Genomic DNA, 19,094 nt, shown 5'->3' with positions numbered 1-19,094 from the left:
TAAAAAAAAATAGAAACAATAAACAACGAAAATATATCAAATAAATAATAATATAAAAAAGGAAAGAAGATAGAAAAGATTTTTAATAAAAAAAAAATAGAGGTGTGGCGACAAGTTGTTGCCGCCACCCATAATCATAATAATAATAATAATTATTATTATTATATAAAAAAAGTAATGATACAAAAGGAATTAGTAATAAGTTTTTTATAAATATGTATATATAAAAGTAATAGTAATAATAAAAAAAAAGTTAAAAAGAAACAAAATAGAAGTAAAAAGATAGAAATATAAAAAATGTTAATAACAAATAAGAGATATATTAATAATAATAAGTAAAATAAGACATAAGAAAGTGCATAACCATCTTTTTTTTTTTTATATATTTTTAAAGAAAAAAAGAGTAAAGATCAAAGTTAAAAAAGATTTTGTCTTTTTCTTTTTCTTTTTCTCTATCTTTTAGAGAGAAGAAAAAAGACTAAGATTTTATTTTTTAAAAAAACAACAATAAAAGTAAAAGAAAGAAAAAAAAAACGATCTTATATATTAACGAGATTTGATTTGTTAAAGAGGAATAAAAAAAGAAAAAAGTAAAAGATACTAACGTAACGTAAAAAAATACTTTTGTATAAACTTTTATTCCAATTGGCAGAGATTCTCTGTAGAAAAAAAACTTTTCTCTAAATATTTTTTCGTAAGAAATTTTTCTTAAGAAACTCTCATCAATTTATAGTTCGGAGTCACAAATTAGTTGATATTATATTAATAAAATAAATTTTCATTTTCCTAAAACAAATTGAATGAGATATTTTGTGATTTTGTGAAAATAAATTAATACATTAAATGGATATCAAAATACTTTTATTTTAAAGTTTTATTTAAAACAAATTAAATGGATATCAAAATACTTTTATTTTAAAGTTTTATTTAAAACAAATTCATTTATTTTTTCGTAAAGTAGAACAAATAAGATAAATGTGATATTAAATATTTTATTTAAAATAAATTGATTTATTTTTATTTCTTAAAATAATGAAAATTAGATATTATAAGATATTATGTTATTACTAAATTTTTATTTTTACATTTTTTTCAAAAATAAATAAAAGTTTAGCCATTATTACTAATATTATTTTTTTAAAAAAATAATGGTAGGATAAAAATAGGTACACGTTCATGAATTTTGGAGAAAGTTGAGAAAGTGAAAAATATAAAATTTTTGAATTTTTATAATCTCACTACTTTAGGGGTCTTTTCAAAATAAATTATATCAAATCACCAAAATTTTCAAAATAAATTATATCAAATCGACAAAATATTAATTTACACGTATAAAACAATTTCGAAAAAAGAAAAAGCACACATGCTCACAGTGAAAAATTTTAAATGTGCCCTAATTAATTTGCATCTAGCACATAATACATTTGGAAAACAATCATTTATTATTTGGAAAACGTTTGGATTTGGCTCTTCTTTCGATTGTTTAGATTAGGTTTTCCAAATCTAAAAGATCAAATCTAAATCTAAACTATTTTTTTCATAATTTATTTTTTGTACACGATCATTATGATCATTTCAAATTTGGGTTGTCAAATCTTAATGATTTTTTTTGTACTCGTTTAGATTTGAAAAATGATCGTTTAGATTTGGTATACGATTAGATTTGTCTATCCAATATAATTTTTTGAACAACCAAATAACAGTTTGAAAAAAAATTAAAAAATAGATCTTTTATATTTGTTACACGATCTTAAATCAAATAACAATTTAAAGAAAAGATAAAAAAAAACGATGGAATGATGAAAAAAACCATGAAAGAGGAAGAAAAGAAAGACGATAAAAATGAATGGCAAATCTATACTATGTTAAAAAATGACCAGTTTCATGAGCTTTTTTATTTTGTTACAAGACCAAAACATTTCGTCAAGTCAATTTGTTATATTTATGAAAAACATTTATTTTATTTGTTTTAATATTACATTTCCCCCTTATCCATGTTCTCATTTTTACACCAACTTGTTACGTATATTTATATTAATTATTTTACTCACTTTTCTCCATATTCAGGAATTTGTTCTTCCATTTTTCAAATTCCAGCAAAACCTCATGTATACTTCATTGTGATATATAATATGTGGTGGTAGCCACTTGGATTTTCTTTTGTCATACCATTAGTACGGATAGTATATATGTAATTCATCTATCAATATATTTAGTTAAGTTTAAGTTACTAAGAGATATAAAACATTAAGTTAGTAAGTAAAGACAAATTCAATTAAACATCGTTAATATCTATTTACAAATACATGTATAGATACATTTGATTATTGAAATACATGGAAGAAGTGCATAATTTAAGTTTATTGAAGAAAAGGTTGTATATATAGTTTCATTACACAAAAATAAAAGATAAGAAAACTTTTGTGGCATCTTCATGATTTCATGAAGAGGATGTGATTAGAGTTGGTGAAGAATTGAGGAAAGGAGAGAGAAAATAGAGAAAATAAAGGAAACAAAATATTTTCTTGTCTAATAATTTTTAGGGCTTAAATGTAGTAATTGCCTTTAGGATCAAATGAACATTTGTGTAAGAAAACAAAGGGGTAATTGTGTAGACAAAAAGTGAAAATTGAGTGTAGAGTATAAAGGCGTTAGATGTAATTAGCGGTTTTATAGAGGGTTAAATAAAAAAACAAAGGGTTTTTAACTAAGATGACCTAAAATGATATATCATATTACAAGATTGATCGAAATTTTCCAAAGTTTTCAGAAATGTCATAAATTGACTAATACTTTACACAAATATAAGACTCAAATGACCAATTTACCTATATTTATTATTAATAATATATTAAAAAAAGAAAAAAAGAAAAACGAAAAGTGGACCATAATTAATATTTGCATTTATTAGATATCTTATGTAAATATGTCAAACGATTAATTCTATTATGGTAATATTATAATAAAATTTGTCTCTTAATTATTATTAGTTTTTTATGATTTTGTTCAAAAAAAATTCATATATTCTTTTTTTTGTTTTGCATTATTTTTCATATATTCCACCTATTTTATGAATGAAATGATTTTATATCAATTTGTTTGTGTATTTTATTTAAATATTCATGTTTTATGTAGTAAATAATACGTTATGTTTGAAACAATATTAATTATGTATGAAAGTTGTTTGTGTTTACATAAATATTCATGAGAAAAAATGATTATGAGTATATATAATATATGTCATTAAAACCTTAGTTGTTCTCTGGTATATGTAATGTTGAGGAAAACTGAATATGTTTGCGATGTAGGGACTTTGATGAAAGAATTGAAAATCAAGGAAATTGTATAAAAATGGTTGAATGTTAAATTCGTTTATGAATAGTATATATGAAATAATACACTATATATTGTCTGAATGAAAGGTTATGCTATTAATTTATTAAATTGGTTTATGTATTTTATTTTAAATATTCATATTATATGTAATAAATAATAAGTTATGTTTGAAACAATAGTGATTATGTATGAATGGTAGTATATTAAATATAATAAATTGAAAAACTTTGATTAGTACACCAGATGAAAATTTATGGAAACAAAATAACTATATTAAAAACTGGATTATGAATATTTCAAATCTGAATCAACATACTAAAAGTATAATAACAATAAAGAAAAACTAGTTCAATAAAGAAAACTTGCATCTCTTTTGATTATGGCCAACATGTCCACACGACCACATTTAAAACTTTATTTTAGAATGAATTATAATATTATTTGGTCGACCAACTGAACGTTTTACATTCGGTAGGAGGATGTCAACTTCAATTTCTATATTATTGAATATATGCAGTAGTATATATGTAACAAATCATATAACATAAATATATTATACAGTAGAATATATATAAGAAATCAAAGAAAATACTAATCAAATAGGGAAAAAATAAAGAAAATGATACAAAACATGAAAGAAAAAAAAGCTGAACCATTTGTGTCACTAAATTAATGTTATTGTATATATATAGATGTATATTGATAACATCATCTGTGTATGCAGTGATATATAATGAAATTCAACTATAGGTTATGTATTATTGAACATATGTAGTAGTATATATGTAACAAATCACAAAACATAAATATGAATAAGATGTATATATCTGATAGATCACTTCATGATATATAAATGTATATATTGTTGACAAAAACTTTACTAAACAGAAATATGAATACGATGATCGAAACATGCCGCAACTAAACAAAATATTAAGAACATGACCGAAAGATATGATAAACAACCAAAATTAAAAAATATGATCGAAAAGCATAAATCAAAAAACATATATTGGTTGAAAAAGAACAAACAATATGTTTTTTTAGCCTTCCAACCAAAAAATATTATAACTATGTCACTAAATATTTATGTTGTAATACAACAAAAAGTGATATATATATACACACTAAATAACATAACATACGTATTATATTTTACGGACATATTATAGTATTTATTGTTCATTTAAAAAAATATATAACAAATAGAAAGTATATAATTATATGAAGTGAAAATATGTATATATGATATTTTAACTGCATATTATAGCTACATTGAGAATGTGTATTCTATTGCTTTAGTAGTATTTACTATATAAATATATATTTTAAATACTAATTATTAAGGAATATGTAGTTTATTACACGTAGTTTACAACATATTTAAGATACAAATGTTTATATGACTAACAACATAATGTTACTATATGATAAACAAAAAAACAAAGAATGTGACTGAAGTGAAAATATTTTAGGTTACTGTATGTTACTATGTATGTCTTATTGTATATATGAAGTGATTTATATCTGTAAGCAATATTATATAATGACATAGTATATATATATATAACAAATCACATAATATATATGTATTATGGAGTAGTATATATGTAATGATTAAAAAAAATACAAAACCGTTACATAGTATGTGTATGCAAAGGTATATAAATTAAGTATTAAAAATTATTGAACTACAAAAAACAGTGAACGTATTATCCAATATATACATGAGTATATATGTTATAGAACACAAAAATTTACTTCATAAGATACAGTACCATATGTGTAAAAAAAATAAATATAGAACACATATCCTATAATATGTGTATACCGAACATGACAAGAAGATGAATTGAAGTAGAAATAACAAATTTATTCAGAAAAAAACTATATGCTAGAAAACGGAATTAACATTACATGAAATGAAGAATGACTGAAAAAAAGAATACTAACAAATTCAAAATCACCAAATCAGAACCGAAGAAGAAAGAACAAATTTATTTTTCTATAGGAATCGAAAAAAAAAAGGGAGCAATTTGTTGATGATGAAATGAAAAAATGATTTTGGTTTATGATTTAAATTGAAAATAATTATTACCATATAACTGTCTATAAAGATATAATTTATACCATATCTAAATGATAAACAAGTATATAAATATATATGTGATATAATAATGAAGGAAGTTACAATGGAATAAATTAGGTGGTTTATAATTAAAGAAAAAATTCTTTAAGATTTTTGAAAATATTTAAAAAATATTTAAAATTTACAGATATAATTTATTTTTAAATAATTAAATTAATGTTAAAATTGTCTAAAAATAACACGATTTTCTAATTTAGATAATAATTGAAAAATTATGGCATTTGTAAAAGATGATGGATAGTTTAGGTCTTTTTCTCTATATCTTTCAAAAACAAATCTCACTCAAACAATTCAAATTTTAAATTGGGTCACGTGTTCTTGTTCCAATTTTATTTGAGATATAATAAATAACTTCATTTTAATTAATTGATGCTACCTCAAAAATGGCAAATAGCATAAGTTAATAAATGACCAAATTTAATTGCATTGTGAGGGAGGGAAAATACACTTTTATTGTGAACTAAATCATAATGATACCTAGTAATTGATTTGAAAGTAGTTGTTAAAGTTGGGCATGTGAAAGTGGTTGTCAGAATTGATTTTGGAGGTGTAGCAATAATACTTGTTGACAATAGCTAATGAATAAAGGAACGTTGGAGGAAGAAGATGTTGGGGTTGATGCTACATTTGGTGGTTTTGTAGTTTATATTTGTATATATTATATAAACATTTTATTTATTTAATAAATTTGAATAGTTAAATGATTCTTTTAAAAAAGATTTTTTGATATATGATGTTTTAAATTTGGTTATTTTTGTAGTTTAAATTTGGAAAGCCAAATCTAAACGATTTTTTTGTAAGAATCTTTGGTGTTTAAATTTGGCTATACACGATCATTTAGATTTTACTATCTAATATCCCTACGATTTTTTTTCACGATCTTTTATATTTTGTCACACGATCTAAACAACCAAATAACAATTTCATTTTTTTTAAAAAAAATATTGTATATTTGGTATACGATCTTGAACCAAATAATGATTTGAAAAGAAAATAAAAGAAAAATTGCAAAAGAAAAGAAAACGACGATATAAAGAAGAAAAATAAGTGCATAAGAGGATAAGAAAGACAATGAAAATTCACGAAGAACAGGAAGAATAAAAATTAAAAAATTGTTATAAACCAGTCAGGACAAATATGGAATTCTGAAAAAATAATCAGACTAAATGGACTTTTCTTAAATTGTTCTATGCCTGTAAATATTTTGCCACTTTATTTTATTTATGAAAATTAGCCTTAAATATTTTATACTTAATTTAATTGAAATTTGAATCATATTTAAATATAATTTTTTTCATAACTTATAGTTTTAATGTGTATATATACACATTAAAATTTAACATATGGTTTTAATATGAATCTAATTCACATAAAATTAATATTTAAATTCATTCAAATATTTTATTCTCATAAATTAGTTTTGAAGTATATACACAATTAAATTTATATAATAGAGTTTAATTAAAATATAAACTTTATAACAGTGTATTACCATACATTATATTAATTCTTAAAGTAAATTTAAACATTTCAAATTGTAACCAATATATATAAATCTCATTATACTCTTTATTAACTAGGAATGAGGCCTAATGGACCTATAGATCATAAACTATTAGATTATTTGACTAAACCCATTAACCACATTAATGAATATTAGTTAACTGTGTACACTCCAAGACTTTCAATTGAACTTTTCTTATTGTAGATATATTTTTGTGTCCATGAATACAGACCAATAACAATAAGTTAGTCATTCACAAGTGTTTGTAAATTGTGTTGAAGATGATGGAAGGACTAATCTTGTTAGGCCCAGTTATTATGATCTATTATTATTGAAATGGAAAGAAAATCAAGATGTTTTGAAACAACAGAAAAAGAGGACTCAGGTTCTAATTGATGAAAACTATCGTCTTATGACCATGATTTCTATGCTTAAAATGGAATTGAAGGATGTTCGTCCGGAATTTGAGTTCCTTCTAAAATCTGTCAAAATGCTCATCTCCGAGACTAAAAGTCTGGATAATTTATTAAATGATGGAAAGCCTAGAAGTGATAAAAATGATTTGGGGTTCTAGTTTCGACAAATCTTTAACTGTGTTTGTTCGTGCTTCAGATAGCAAAGACAAAAGTGAAGAAAAAGAAGCTTTCTCAAGAGTTAATTCTTTTCATCACAGGACTACTCAAAAGCCTTCAAGAAGATGGATATGTAATTTTTGCTGAAGGTCTGGTCATTTACAACCATTTTGTTATTAATTGCATGATTATTCTAATAGAAAATATTATGAAAATATCAATAGGAAAAAATTTTATTGTACATATTCTAAGATAGAGTGGAGCGTGAAAAGAAGAGAAAATCTCGACACATGTAATATGGCATTTACCACTGTATATGCTTCGAGCTTAAAAGACTGATATTTTGATAGTGGGTGTTTCAAGGAATGTAACGTTGGTCATGTTACTTTTGGCGATGGATTTAAAGGAGAAGTTCTTGGCAAAGAAAACATAAGTCAATCAGGCTTACCAATTCTAAAAGACGTCAGACTTGTAAAGGGATTATCAGCAAATTTGATTAGCATCAATCAATCGTGTGATCAAGGTTTTAATGTTAATTTCTTAAAAGGCAGATGTCTAGTGACTGATAGTTATAAGACTCTCATTATGACAGATGCACGATCTTATGACAATTGTTACTTATGGACTCCTATGTTTTTAAACTTGGTTGCAAAATCTTTAAGTAGTATGAGTTTGTGCCCTCTTTTAAAAAATGCAAAAATGCCTTATAGCAACTAAATTTTTCTTTATCTAGGAAAACCACAATGGGTCAAGCTTTCTTTTACAAACAAGATATTTGACGAGCTTCATGTAATGTGTGATGACATTATTGTTAATGTTGCTTTTATTGATTGTTTGGCTAATGTTGATTTTACGGGTAAGCCTTCTGATTTTGGAGTAATTGAGACGTTAATGAGCTTCATCTCAGACAAACATCATTCTCGCACTCTTGTTATTAAGCTTATTCACAAAAGTTGAGCTGTTGAAGACTGTTACTGAGGTTGGCCCTTTCTGCCCCATTTAATTAGAGAATTTACTGTGAATCTTCCTGTTGAAGAGAATGATCCTAGTGCTGACGAGTTCCAAAAAGTTCACGTGTGTGGTGTTTGCTTTAACATTTCAACCTCTTCTCATTAATCGTTTTTTGGGTGTTACTTTGCCAAATGATTTTACTCTTGTTTCTCCTTCTTCTAAGCAACTGGCCTTAGAACTGTCAAGGGGAGTGTGCACTCTTGGCCTCCTGATGCTCAATTATCTTCTCCATCTTTGAGTGTAAAGTATGCCATTTTGCATAAGATTGACATTGCTAATTAGTACTCATCTACTCTTGCCTCTACCATTTCTACTACCCTTGCTCAATTGATTTACTTGGTTGGTATTGGCTTTGTGGTTGATGTGGCTGACTTTGTGTTTAAACATGTTTTACGTCATGTTGATTCCTTTGACAATAATATTATGATTTGTTTTCCTTAGTTGTTGTGTGGTTTTATGTTGTCCCAATTATCCTCTATTTTTAATGTTGCTGATATTGCTGGTTCGAAGCCTAAAATTATATCGTTGAGCTACCTTCTATTTCAAGGCTCTCATGTTCTTGATTTGTCATCTAATTTTCATCATTCTTAGGGTGGCTCTCAGTATTCTGCTTCAATTGTGCCATTGCCTTGTTGCCCTCTGTTTTGGTGTCCTCGATCACGCAGGTTCTTGCTGAGGAATCACGCCCTCTCAGTGTTTCTATTCAGGCATTGAATAATGTTATTCATGGTTTGCCCAATCGACATTCTATTGTTGATTCCGTACTGCATGATCTTCAAATATTTATTGCATCTCCTTAAGTTTGGTCTTCTGTACCTCCTTTGTAGCTTTATTTGTTAGGAAGTAAGGGAGAGTCTTTGGTTGAACTGTGATTGGTGATTTTGAGTTGATTTGTCTTTTGGTTGGCTTGACATTGGCTCATTGATTCTGGTTTTGTTTGTTGATGATTTTGGCTATTTTTGTAAGACAAACCAAAGGAGAAGAATGAATGAGATAAATGTGGTTATGGCTATCAGGTTGCTCTTGCTTATTCGGGTTGTTCTCGTCGTAAAAATTGTCAAAGCCCATTGGATTGTTGTATGGTTTGTGTTAATCTGGGTTCTCAACGATTTGTTTGTTTTGCCTTAAAAAAATAGCCAAAGGAAAAAATTGTTACATATTTTGGTTGACTTATTTTATTAAAGGCAAAATTGAAACATAAATTCTTTAGTGTTAATATTTATTTAGATAAGATATACGGTTGGTTGTGGTTGTTACTATATATATATATTCTTTCAAGTTGGTTAATATTTATTAATAAATATATAATTAATATTTATTAATAAATATATAATTAATATTTATTAATAAATTTATAGTTAATATTTATTAATAAATACAAGAAGTTGATTTGGTTGTTTTGACCTAATACTTAAGGATTTGTGTGTCTCATGTGGTATATTTTTGTTTGTGGAGGAGAAAAGTGTGAGTGTAACAAATTATGTATTGAGAAAGCTTTTTACGAAGTACTCTGTTCGTGTGGTGTGTTATGTTGAATATCCTATTACTGTAATAGTGAAGTACTTGTTTGAGAAGATTTGTGTAAGTTAGGGGAGCCTAACATTGAAGATTATTCTGAGAAGTCTCTCACAAAAGGAGCCGAGACATTGTGATGTAAGGGTGAAACATGAAGCATATGATCTAGGGGAGCCTAGATCGAATTCCCTTGTTCACACATCAAGCGGTTTAGAGAAAGCCTAAACGTTTATCTTGTAAAAGTCATATAATTCAAGATAATTGATTATTGATAAGTTATCTACTTGTGATCATCTTTAATCTTTATAAATGATATTTTCAATCGAGTTAAGTTTAGGTGATTACATAGAACTGGGTTACTAAAGTACTAGTCTTTTCGTATGTTGTTTCTTCAGTCGTTATTAGCTTGAGCATTAACTTAAATCGTTAAGTAACTAATCATGACTTATTTTTTTTCAATGGCTCCAGCGGTGAAGATGAACATGTATTAGATTAATCGATCAGAAAGAATCCAATAATTTAACGACAAAAAAAAAAAAAAAGTCAGTAAATAAGCATCATATGATCAAATAATTAACGGTTTGGGTAAATGGTAAAAAAATTCTAAAAGAAAGACAATTGATGGAGAGAACAAATTATATACATAAATGAATGATTAAAGAATACTACTGGTTCACAAGCTTTTTTAAATATCGGGCGGGCGGTTATGATTTGTGGGTGCCGGTGAGGAATGAGGTGCTTCTGGTGATCTCCCGTAACGACTTGTCTGTGTATCTCATGAGGTTATAGACAAATCCGCCGGCGACCGCTCCGATCAAGGGTCCTAACATGTAAACCCATAATCCTTTAAACTGCCGTTTCACTATTGCTGGTCCAAGGCTCCTAGCTGGATTCATAGAAGCTCCCGAAATCGGCCTACCATTAATTATTTCAAATTATGTTTAACTATCATTTTGGTCTATGCATATCCTACATTTTGATTACCTCTACTTTCGTTTCTGTTTATGTACTCTTAACTTTTACCCAATCTAATTTCCATTTCTATAAATATTTGTTTTTATTTTCTTTTTAAAATTGAATCAACTTTAAAAAATATTAGAAAAATTATAATAAATAACATATTTCACCAAATATTTACAATATATAGAGATTTTGTATCATTCATAATTTATTTTACTATATTTTAAAATGTTCCAAAAAAACGTTAAAATAATATTTTAATTTTAGTTTTTTTAAAAATAACATCTTAATTTATATCCAGATGGCAAGTTTTTTTTTTTTTTCGACCTAGGCTACATGAAAATATGTATTATTGTCCTAAATTGAATTATAATTTAAGATTAATTTTTAAATTTTTTTTGTATTTTAATTTTGAAAAAATTTGAAATATAGCAAGTAAATTGAAACTATTTACCTACAACAGCAAATCCATTAAATTGTATTTGAGTATTCTTTTACTATATTTTATAAAGAGTTTCATTTTTTTTTTTCTTTTTGCTATTTATGATAATTTCTTTTTTAGTTATTTATATTTCTCAAAAGACATAAACTAAAATTGGTAAAATGTAATGTAGAGTTACCCGGCGACGAAAACATTCAAGAGAATGGTCATTCCAACCATAACTCCACCTAATTCTCCTACCTGTTAAAATAAAAAAAGATGTTTACTACTGTTTATATGGTAAATGTGGATGACAATTTAAGAATTAAGATATTTAAAATATGTAATACGTATTCATATATATTTTGAACAGTTTTTAGTGTAGGAAAGATCAATTGTATCAAGCGTGTTTCAGTGTATCAATTATCAAGATGACATGTACATGGGGAGTTTTTTTAGGAGTTGCTCACTATTTTCACAGCATGCCCAATCATTTAAAAGTTTAGATAAACACAAAAAAAAAAAATCTTAAGTGGCGTTTAGATGACATACGGCTCTGTTATCAGTGGAGACGCCAGAGATGACAAACATCAAGAGAAATGTGATGATAATTTCAATAACCAAAGATTGAACATTGGATCCAACGGGCACTGTCCCAAAGAAGGCTTCTGGGGTCACTTCAAACATTAGATCCAATGTGCAGCTTGCGAGAAGGGACCCCATTAGTTGAGCTCCTGTGTATATTGGTACCTACGCAAACCATTTCATTACACATATATCTCATTATCATTCTGTTAGGTTACCAATTCTACTGAAATATTGTAGGAGACCATGTTTTTGTTTTGTGCTCCGACTAGTCTGTTTCTTAGTCCATTCAATAGGGGTTAAACATATACAATGGGAACCCAACTGTCTACATGTTCAAAACAATTAATGTTCCACTTGAATCAATGAACAACCAAACCGTCTGGACTAGATAATTATGATATTTTATTATAAAATTGATTGACCGTAAACAAAGATGTATTTATTTTGTACGGAATGCTCAATTAGGCTTGAAATTCTAATACCATATTTAAGAATTGGATTCCAATCACAAAATCATCATGCTAACTTCTATATCATGTAAACATCGTAAACATTATGAATTCTTTCGACTTTTTCAATTTGAGATCCTTAAATAACAAAATATTATAAGAGTGATTGTCCTACATCATGAGAGTCGAAGGAAGTGATGAACTTGAAGCACTGTAAAAGAAATTTGACTTTGGTTTCAAATAATCTTAGTAAGAAACACTCTAAGTTTTGAGTGCGTTAACTTAAGTTACTTTTATATTTTTAGTACTAAGGTTTGTATTACCTAATTTGAGAGTGGAGGAAGGACGTGAGTTTAACAAAAGCTTTAGTTTGGGGGTTAATATCAAAATATCAAACGACTAGAAGATATCTAGAATTTTGGTATATTGTGTAGTATAATGAGCTACTTAGCCGTATGATTCTTGGCTTCCAATCCTTGTTTGGTCTAAATAGTTTATGGGTCAGACCACTAAAAACATCAATATAATAGCATTTTAACTTCAAGAGGTGTGTTTGGGGTGGGGATTTAGGGGATTAGGAAAGGAGTTATGACCCAACCATTGTTTGGGTGTAAGGGTTTGTATTTTTGGGATTAAGGTTAAATAACAATACAAATTTTCCTACTTCATACTCAAATAACTCTAAAAGTTTTCCTACTTCATCTTATCATAATATTACACTCATAACTCTTCCTCCTAACACAATTTATAATAACACTACAATTATAATTATAACCCTTCCCTCAAACTAATATTATCATAATACTACAATAATAATTATTCTTTCAAACACATATTATCATAACACTATAATTCATATTCCTTATCCCAAACACATTATCATAACACTAACAATAATAACTCTAACCCCAAACACATATTATCACAAGACTGAGATTATCATAATCCTTTTTTCCCGAGTTATTCTTTCCTCAAAGTTTATAACTATTCGTAAATCGGTAAAACTAAGATACCCCCAATCTCTTGCCAATAAAATTCTCTTGGAAGTAACCATATAAGAAGTGTATTAGAAGACTCCACTCTGATAAAGGAATTCTTAGACCTTGAGGCTAAAAAACAACATTAATTTTTGTTAACTTCTTCACAACCCCACTCTTTACTCGGACTCAGTGATATAACTTAAAAACCATGGTGTGTACCTCTCAAAGATGGATCCTAGAGGTTCGAGTTCTCACTATCGGTTTGCAATAGAAAGAAAGTGAAAAAGAAGTGTGAAGTGTGAAGAAGAGAGAGACCTGCCAGAAGGGGAAGCGACGAAAAAGGGCGAATGTGAGAGTAACAGCAGGGTTGAAATGCGCTCCAGAGACATGTCCCACCGAATACACCATTACCATTACAATCAATCCCCAAACCACACAGATTCCCGGAAATGTCACTGATCCGTATATTTTGTTCACCACCACCGCCCCACATCCCCCGAAGATCACGAAGTACGTCCCGATCAACTCCGCGATTACCTGCCACAAAATTTCCCCACAACCAAACACATGTTATACACTCCATTCATCATATTCATGCCTCTCAATTTCCACGTAAACAAACAAGTTCTATACAATCGATTGATACATAAGCCAAAATTTCCAGGGAAACAATCAATTTCTATCCAGTCGACTGATACATAAGCCTGATTTTCATGAGAAACAAGCAAATCCTACACAGTGGATTCGTACATTAGCCAGATTTTCCAGAGAAACAAACGTTTTATACAGAGTTGATTGATTGATTCATGAAGCAGATTATACAGTACCAAACAAGTTATTGAATGTCGATTGATTCATTTACAAGATTTTACAGAGAAACAAACAATCTTTTACACAGTCGATTGATTAATTAATGTCCGCATTCTCCAAAAGCATTTCATACACTCGAGTGATTGATGAGCAGAAGAGCAGAAGAACAGAGAGGATTGAAGTTGAAGAGTGGTACCTTTTGGATGATGACGACTAAATTGGAGGGACAGAAACGAGCAACGGCGGAAACGACAATGCCTTCTTCAAGCTTTGAAATTTCTTCATCTTCGATTCCGTCGATCTTTGTGGCCATTGATTCTGAGATTCTGAGAGAAGAAAGAAAAGCTTCTGATTTGAACAATATGTTGTTCTTTTTTTGTCCACTTGAAATTCTCCTTTTTGATTTGATTAGTTTTCGGTTTTGTTCTTCCTCTATTTGAGGGAAGTTTTGTTAAGTGAAAACTCCAACTTTGTTTGTTTTAAAAAACTCACGTTTCTATTATGGAGCATATACTTTTTCAAGTTGAATGATGTTTGATAGGTTTAGATTTAGATAAAACTTAGGATCCACAACTTAGTCGGTTTACTTTTATTGGTTTTTGAGTAGGCTAAGAAGTAAATCTAACTAGTCGTTTTTTTTTTTTTTGCTTTTCTAAATAACAAATATGTATGCTCGATGATAACTAGTTGTTTGTTTAAACAATAAAAAGACACGAACCATGATAATTATCGAAGTACTAGAAGATATCTAATGGAGGGTTTATTTTCAAGGTATATATATACCATTAGTTTGATTCCGTTTTGATTGGTTTCTTTAATAAAAAAACCAATCCGAACCAATATTTTTTTGGGTTTCTTCAAATGTAAACTAAGATGTCCAATTTTATATAAAAGGACCAAACTAAACCATTGGATTGGTTTTGTTGTTTAAATTTTCTTTTTTGTTGCATCTGCTGTATATGTATCTAATTAAAAATCATTACGTGGATGTTGATTTTCAAAGAATTATTACCATTTTTTATGTGTGATGGGGAAGGAGAATCATGGACTTAGGTCATGTTTTCCAAACGTAAGTGAAAATTGATACAATCGCAATGAAATTTCATAGATGGATCAATGGTAATGAGCTTGTATCACAAACATAATTGAATTGCTTTTTATTGCATATATATAAAATTATGATTTTTGTAAATTTTACTATATTATTATTGTTACCTTTACCTCTAAAAGTCGTCTCTGCCCTTCGAGCGTCAAACAGTGTCATTATTGGTAATGATAACAGTAAAGATGTCAAAATTTAGAAAATTTCAGCTGTAATAGTAACAATAGTGATAGTTGTAATGATAACTATATCGTAACAGTAACGATAAGACATAATTCTCAGACGTAATTGAACTGTGCACCCTCAACTCTCAATCAGATTGCTTTATTGATTTGGATGCGAGCCTCATGTGTCAATACAACTCTAAAAGTAATAAAATGGAGTCCACTTTTTTTCTTTTTTTACTCTCATTGATTTCTAAAAGATTCTTTAAAGAAAAATGTAACGTTTATATATGACTAGGAAACGTTCAAGGTGTTACAAATATGATTAGGAGTACAAGTGCTTCGGTTTAGTATGCCTCTTATGTACTTATGTTTTATCTCGCATTCATCTCGCACATTTCAAATGTTCACTATGAGTTTCAAAATCAAATTGCTATCCCTCCTAAGCCATTCAGAGTGATCTACGCATGTTTAGTAAGTTTATTAGGCTCTTATGTTTAATCTCGCATGCATCTCGCACATTTCAAACTTTCACTATGAGTTTCAAAATCAAATTGCTACTCATCCTTGTTGAATTTATGTTCTAAAACTCGTACTTTGTAATCATATCATATAAAGTAATTATTGAAAAATTATTAGTGACTTTGACTACTATAATCTTAAATCCAACAAACTAAGTTTTGATGCTATTTTTTAGTATAAAGCCCTTGATAGTGGAAGATTTTACAAAACCATTCATCAATTTAATTTGGAATCCCCAAATACCAATATATTGACAATATTTCGAAACAAAATTCTAAAAGGCTAAGCATGCTTTTAAATTAAAAGATACAAAAAATGAAAAACTCACGTAGTTTGACGTCTCTGAATCTACAAAAAAAAAAAAAAAAAAAAACTCCAAATTGAAACACCACTAATGGGAGTCCTTTCTATCATCTAGGATGAGATTGATTTGTGGAAACCAATTGGGATGAGCAAAAGTTTAGAGAGAAACTATTTTTGTAGAGGACATAAGCATCGACTTAGTTGATTAAGAAAAACTGTTTTTGTTGTACATATTTATAACTCCTTTTCCGTGAGGGAGTAGGAGAGAATCATAAATTCTATTAATTTAAACAATATCAAATTAATAAAAATTTCAAATCAACTAATTAATGAACTAATAATTAATTAAATCATATTTAATTAATATCTCTCCAATATCTTATAATTTTAAATTAATAAAATAAAATAAAAATATTAATGAATTCTTCGATTAATTAATATCGAAATTAAATATCTTATATTTAATTTAAATAAAATTTGAATCATATTTAAATATAAATTTCTCTCCTAACCAATAATTTTAATATGAATTCGATTTACATTAATTTAATATTTGAATTCATTCAAATATTTTATCTCTCATAAATTAATTTAAAATCATATCCAAAATTAAATTTAATAAAGTTGGATTAAAATATGAACTTTATGTTACAATGCATCACCTTACATTACACTAATTTCCAAAGTAAATTTGAAAAATTCAAATTACAACAAATATAAATAAATCTCATGATCCTTTAAAGTAACAATGTAAGGGCATTGATAATGACAATATATTGACGTCGAAGTTATAGATAACAGTGACATAGATAACTTTTTCCATTTTAAACCTTTTCCATTTAATCCTTCATATCATATATATTAAGGATGTGACATTGCAGTTTTCATTGGGAGATTATGACTAACTACAACTTTGTCATGTCTATCTTTATATTTCTCTTAAATTTAGTTTGAAGAGATTCATAAAGTTTGCAATTCTTGTATTAAGTTGAATGCTAAGAACATTTGATTGATCATTTTTTCTAGTAATTGCAATTTTATTATACCAATTTGGATTTTTTTTTTTAAAGCCAATTGGGAGGATTAGTACTTGAGAATTATGAATTCTTATTCTAAAAAGGTTGCCCATGTCATTAGGGTTTTCAAATCACTATTTTTTTAGTTTTTAAAATTGGATCTGAACAACAAAACAAAAGAAGCGTACACGTGATTAATGATTATTAATTGCATTTTAAAAAAATCTAAATTCAAATAATCGTCAAACAAGACTTGTTATTGGAAAGGGTTTTTCTTTTCCCAAAAATAGCATAAAATCTGAAAATATTTACATCATATAAAATAATTGGATTTGAGAAGTGGTCTCAGACATATTCATGAAGACGATAACACAAAATGATGACATTAAATTTGTAGAAAGTGTAAACTTAGTGTTTAAAGATCTTAGAGAATTACATGTGGCTACCATGCTTCAATTAGAGATGTATTACAAAAGTGGTTTTATGAACGATAGAAAGAAATAGAAATCTATCTTTGTTTATTCGTGATAGAATGAAATAGAAATCTATCTATGTCAGTCTCAAATACATAGATAGATTGCTATGTATCTATCCAAGATAAACAAAAATAAAAATATATCTATGCTTGTCTCAAATAGATACAGATAGATGGCTATATGTGTCTATCCGAGAAAGACAGACATATAAATCTATGTCTATGCCTATCTATACCTTTTTTAGCCTATTTTCTCTATAATTTAATTCTCTACCTGTCTTATATATTAGGTTGATTCCATTACAATCACTAAATACAAAGTAATTGATGGCAATCAACAGTTTATAATGAAGTTAAACTTGGGATCTTGTTGTTGTCGAGTATAGGATGTTGAAAAATTTTCATATGCACATGCACTTGCTATACTATGAATGCTTAAGTTAGATATCTATTCTTATGTATCTGAGCTTTATTATAGAGAAACATTATCAACAACATACAATGGTTGTGCTCAACCTATTGGATCTAATTTGGATTGGAGAGTTGAAGATGAAGTCATGAAAACACTACCTCTTATATTGTTAAGTGTCAAGCTTGAAGACCTAGAAAACAAAGAATTCCATTTAGAGGCGAATTTAATAGTTCATCAAGATGTTCTAATTGCAAGCAAAGTGTGAACAATTAATCAAAAGTTGTGATATTTGTTTTGCATTATAATACATATATGTACAAATGTTTAACATTAGAGTTAGTAAATGAATACAAGATCATTCAGATTTACTAACAGGATCCTTTAGATTTAGTTAGGAGATCGTGTAGAGTTAACTACACAATCATTTAGGATACATTATAAGATCGTTTAGATTTAATAACACGAACATTTAAATTTAAGAACCGGATTGTTTAGATTTAGTTAGAAGATCATTTAGTTTTAATTACAAGATCGTTTTTACTTAACTACATGATAGTGTAGGATATATTACAAGATTCATTTACATTTAATAACACGATCATTTAGATTTAATAACATGATCGTTTAAATTTAGTTTGAAGATCGTTTAAATGTACTTACAAGATCGTTTTTACTTAACTACATGATAGTGTAGGATATATTACAAGATTCATTTACTTTAATAACACGATCATTTAGATTTAATAACATGATTGTTTAAATTTAGTTTGAAGATCGTTTAAATGTACTTACAAGATCGTTTTGA

General features: G+C 27.4%; 1 protein-coding gene across 1 annotated transcript; it reads right to left on the bottom strand.

Moving 5' to 3' along the window:
• Window positions 1-10,640: 10,640 nt before the first annotated feature.
• Window positions 10,641-14,774, bottom strand: LOC101215315 (probable aquaporin NIP-type). The gene is made up of 5 exons (XM_004149746.3): window positions 14,492-14,774; window positions 13,801-14,022; window positions 12,021-12,218; window positions 11,668-11,729; window positions 10,641-11,002 (listed from the first exon to the last, which is right to left on the bottom strand). Exons 1-5 carry the CDS (start codon window positions 14,606-14,608, stop codon window positions 10,792-10,794), a joined length of 810 nt encoding a protein of 269 aa, XP_004149794.1. The 5' UTR covers window positions 14,609-14,774; the 3' UTR covers window positions 10,641-10,791.
• Between the last annotated feature and the right edge of the window lie 4,320 nt (window positions 14,775-19,094).

The sequence above is a fragment of the Cucumis sativus genome, chromosome 3 (genome assembly GCF_000004075.3).
Source record: "Cucumis sativus cultivar 9930 chromosome 3, Cucumber_9930_V3, whole genome shotgun sequence".
Taxonomy (NCBI): Eukaryota; Viridiplantae; Streptophyta; class Magnoliopsida; order Cucurbitales; family Cucurbitaceae; genus Cucumis; species Cucumis sativus.
The sequence above is the reverse complement of the archived record's forward strand: the minus strand, read 5'-3'. Positions and strand labels throughout refer to the sequence as shown.

Excerpts from the sequence above, each read along its gene's own strand:
- LOC101215315 (XM_004149746.3), bottom strand. The coding sequence starts at position 14,608 with ATGGCCACAAAGATCGACGGAATCGAAGATGAAGAAATTTCAAAGCTT. Across the intron at positions 11,730-12,020 it reads TCTCCACTGATAACAGAGCC|GTAGGAGAATTAGGTGGAGT; the intron begins GTATGTCATCTA and ends TTATTTTAACAG. Across the intron at positions 11,003-11,667 it reads TTGAATGTTTTCGTCGCCGG|GCCGATTTCGGGAGCTTCTA; the intron begins GTAACTCTACAT and ends AATTAATGGTAG.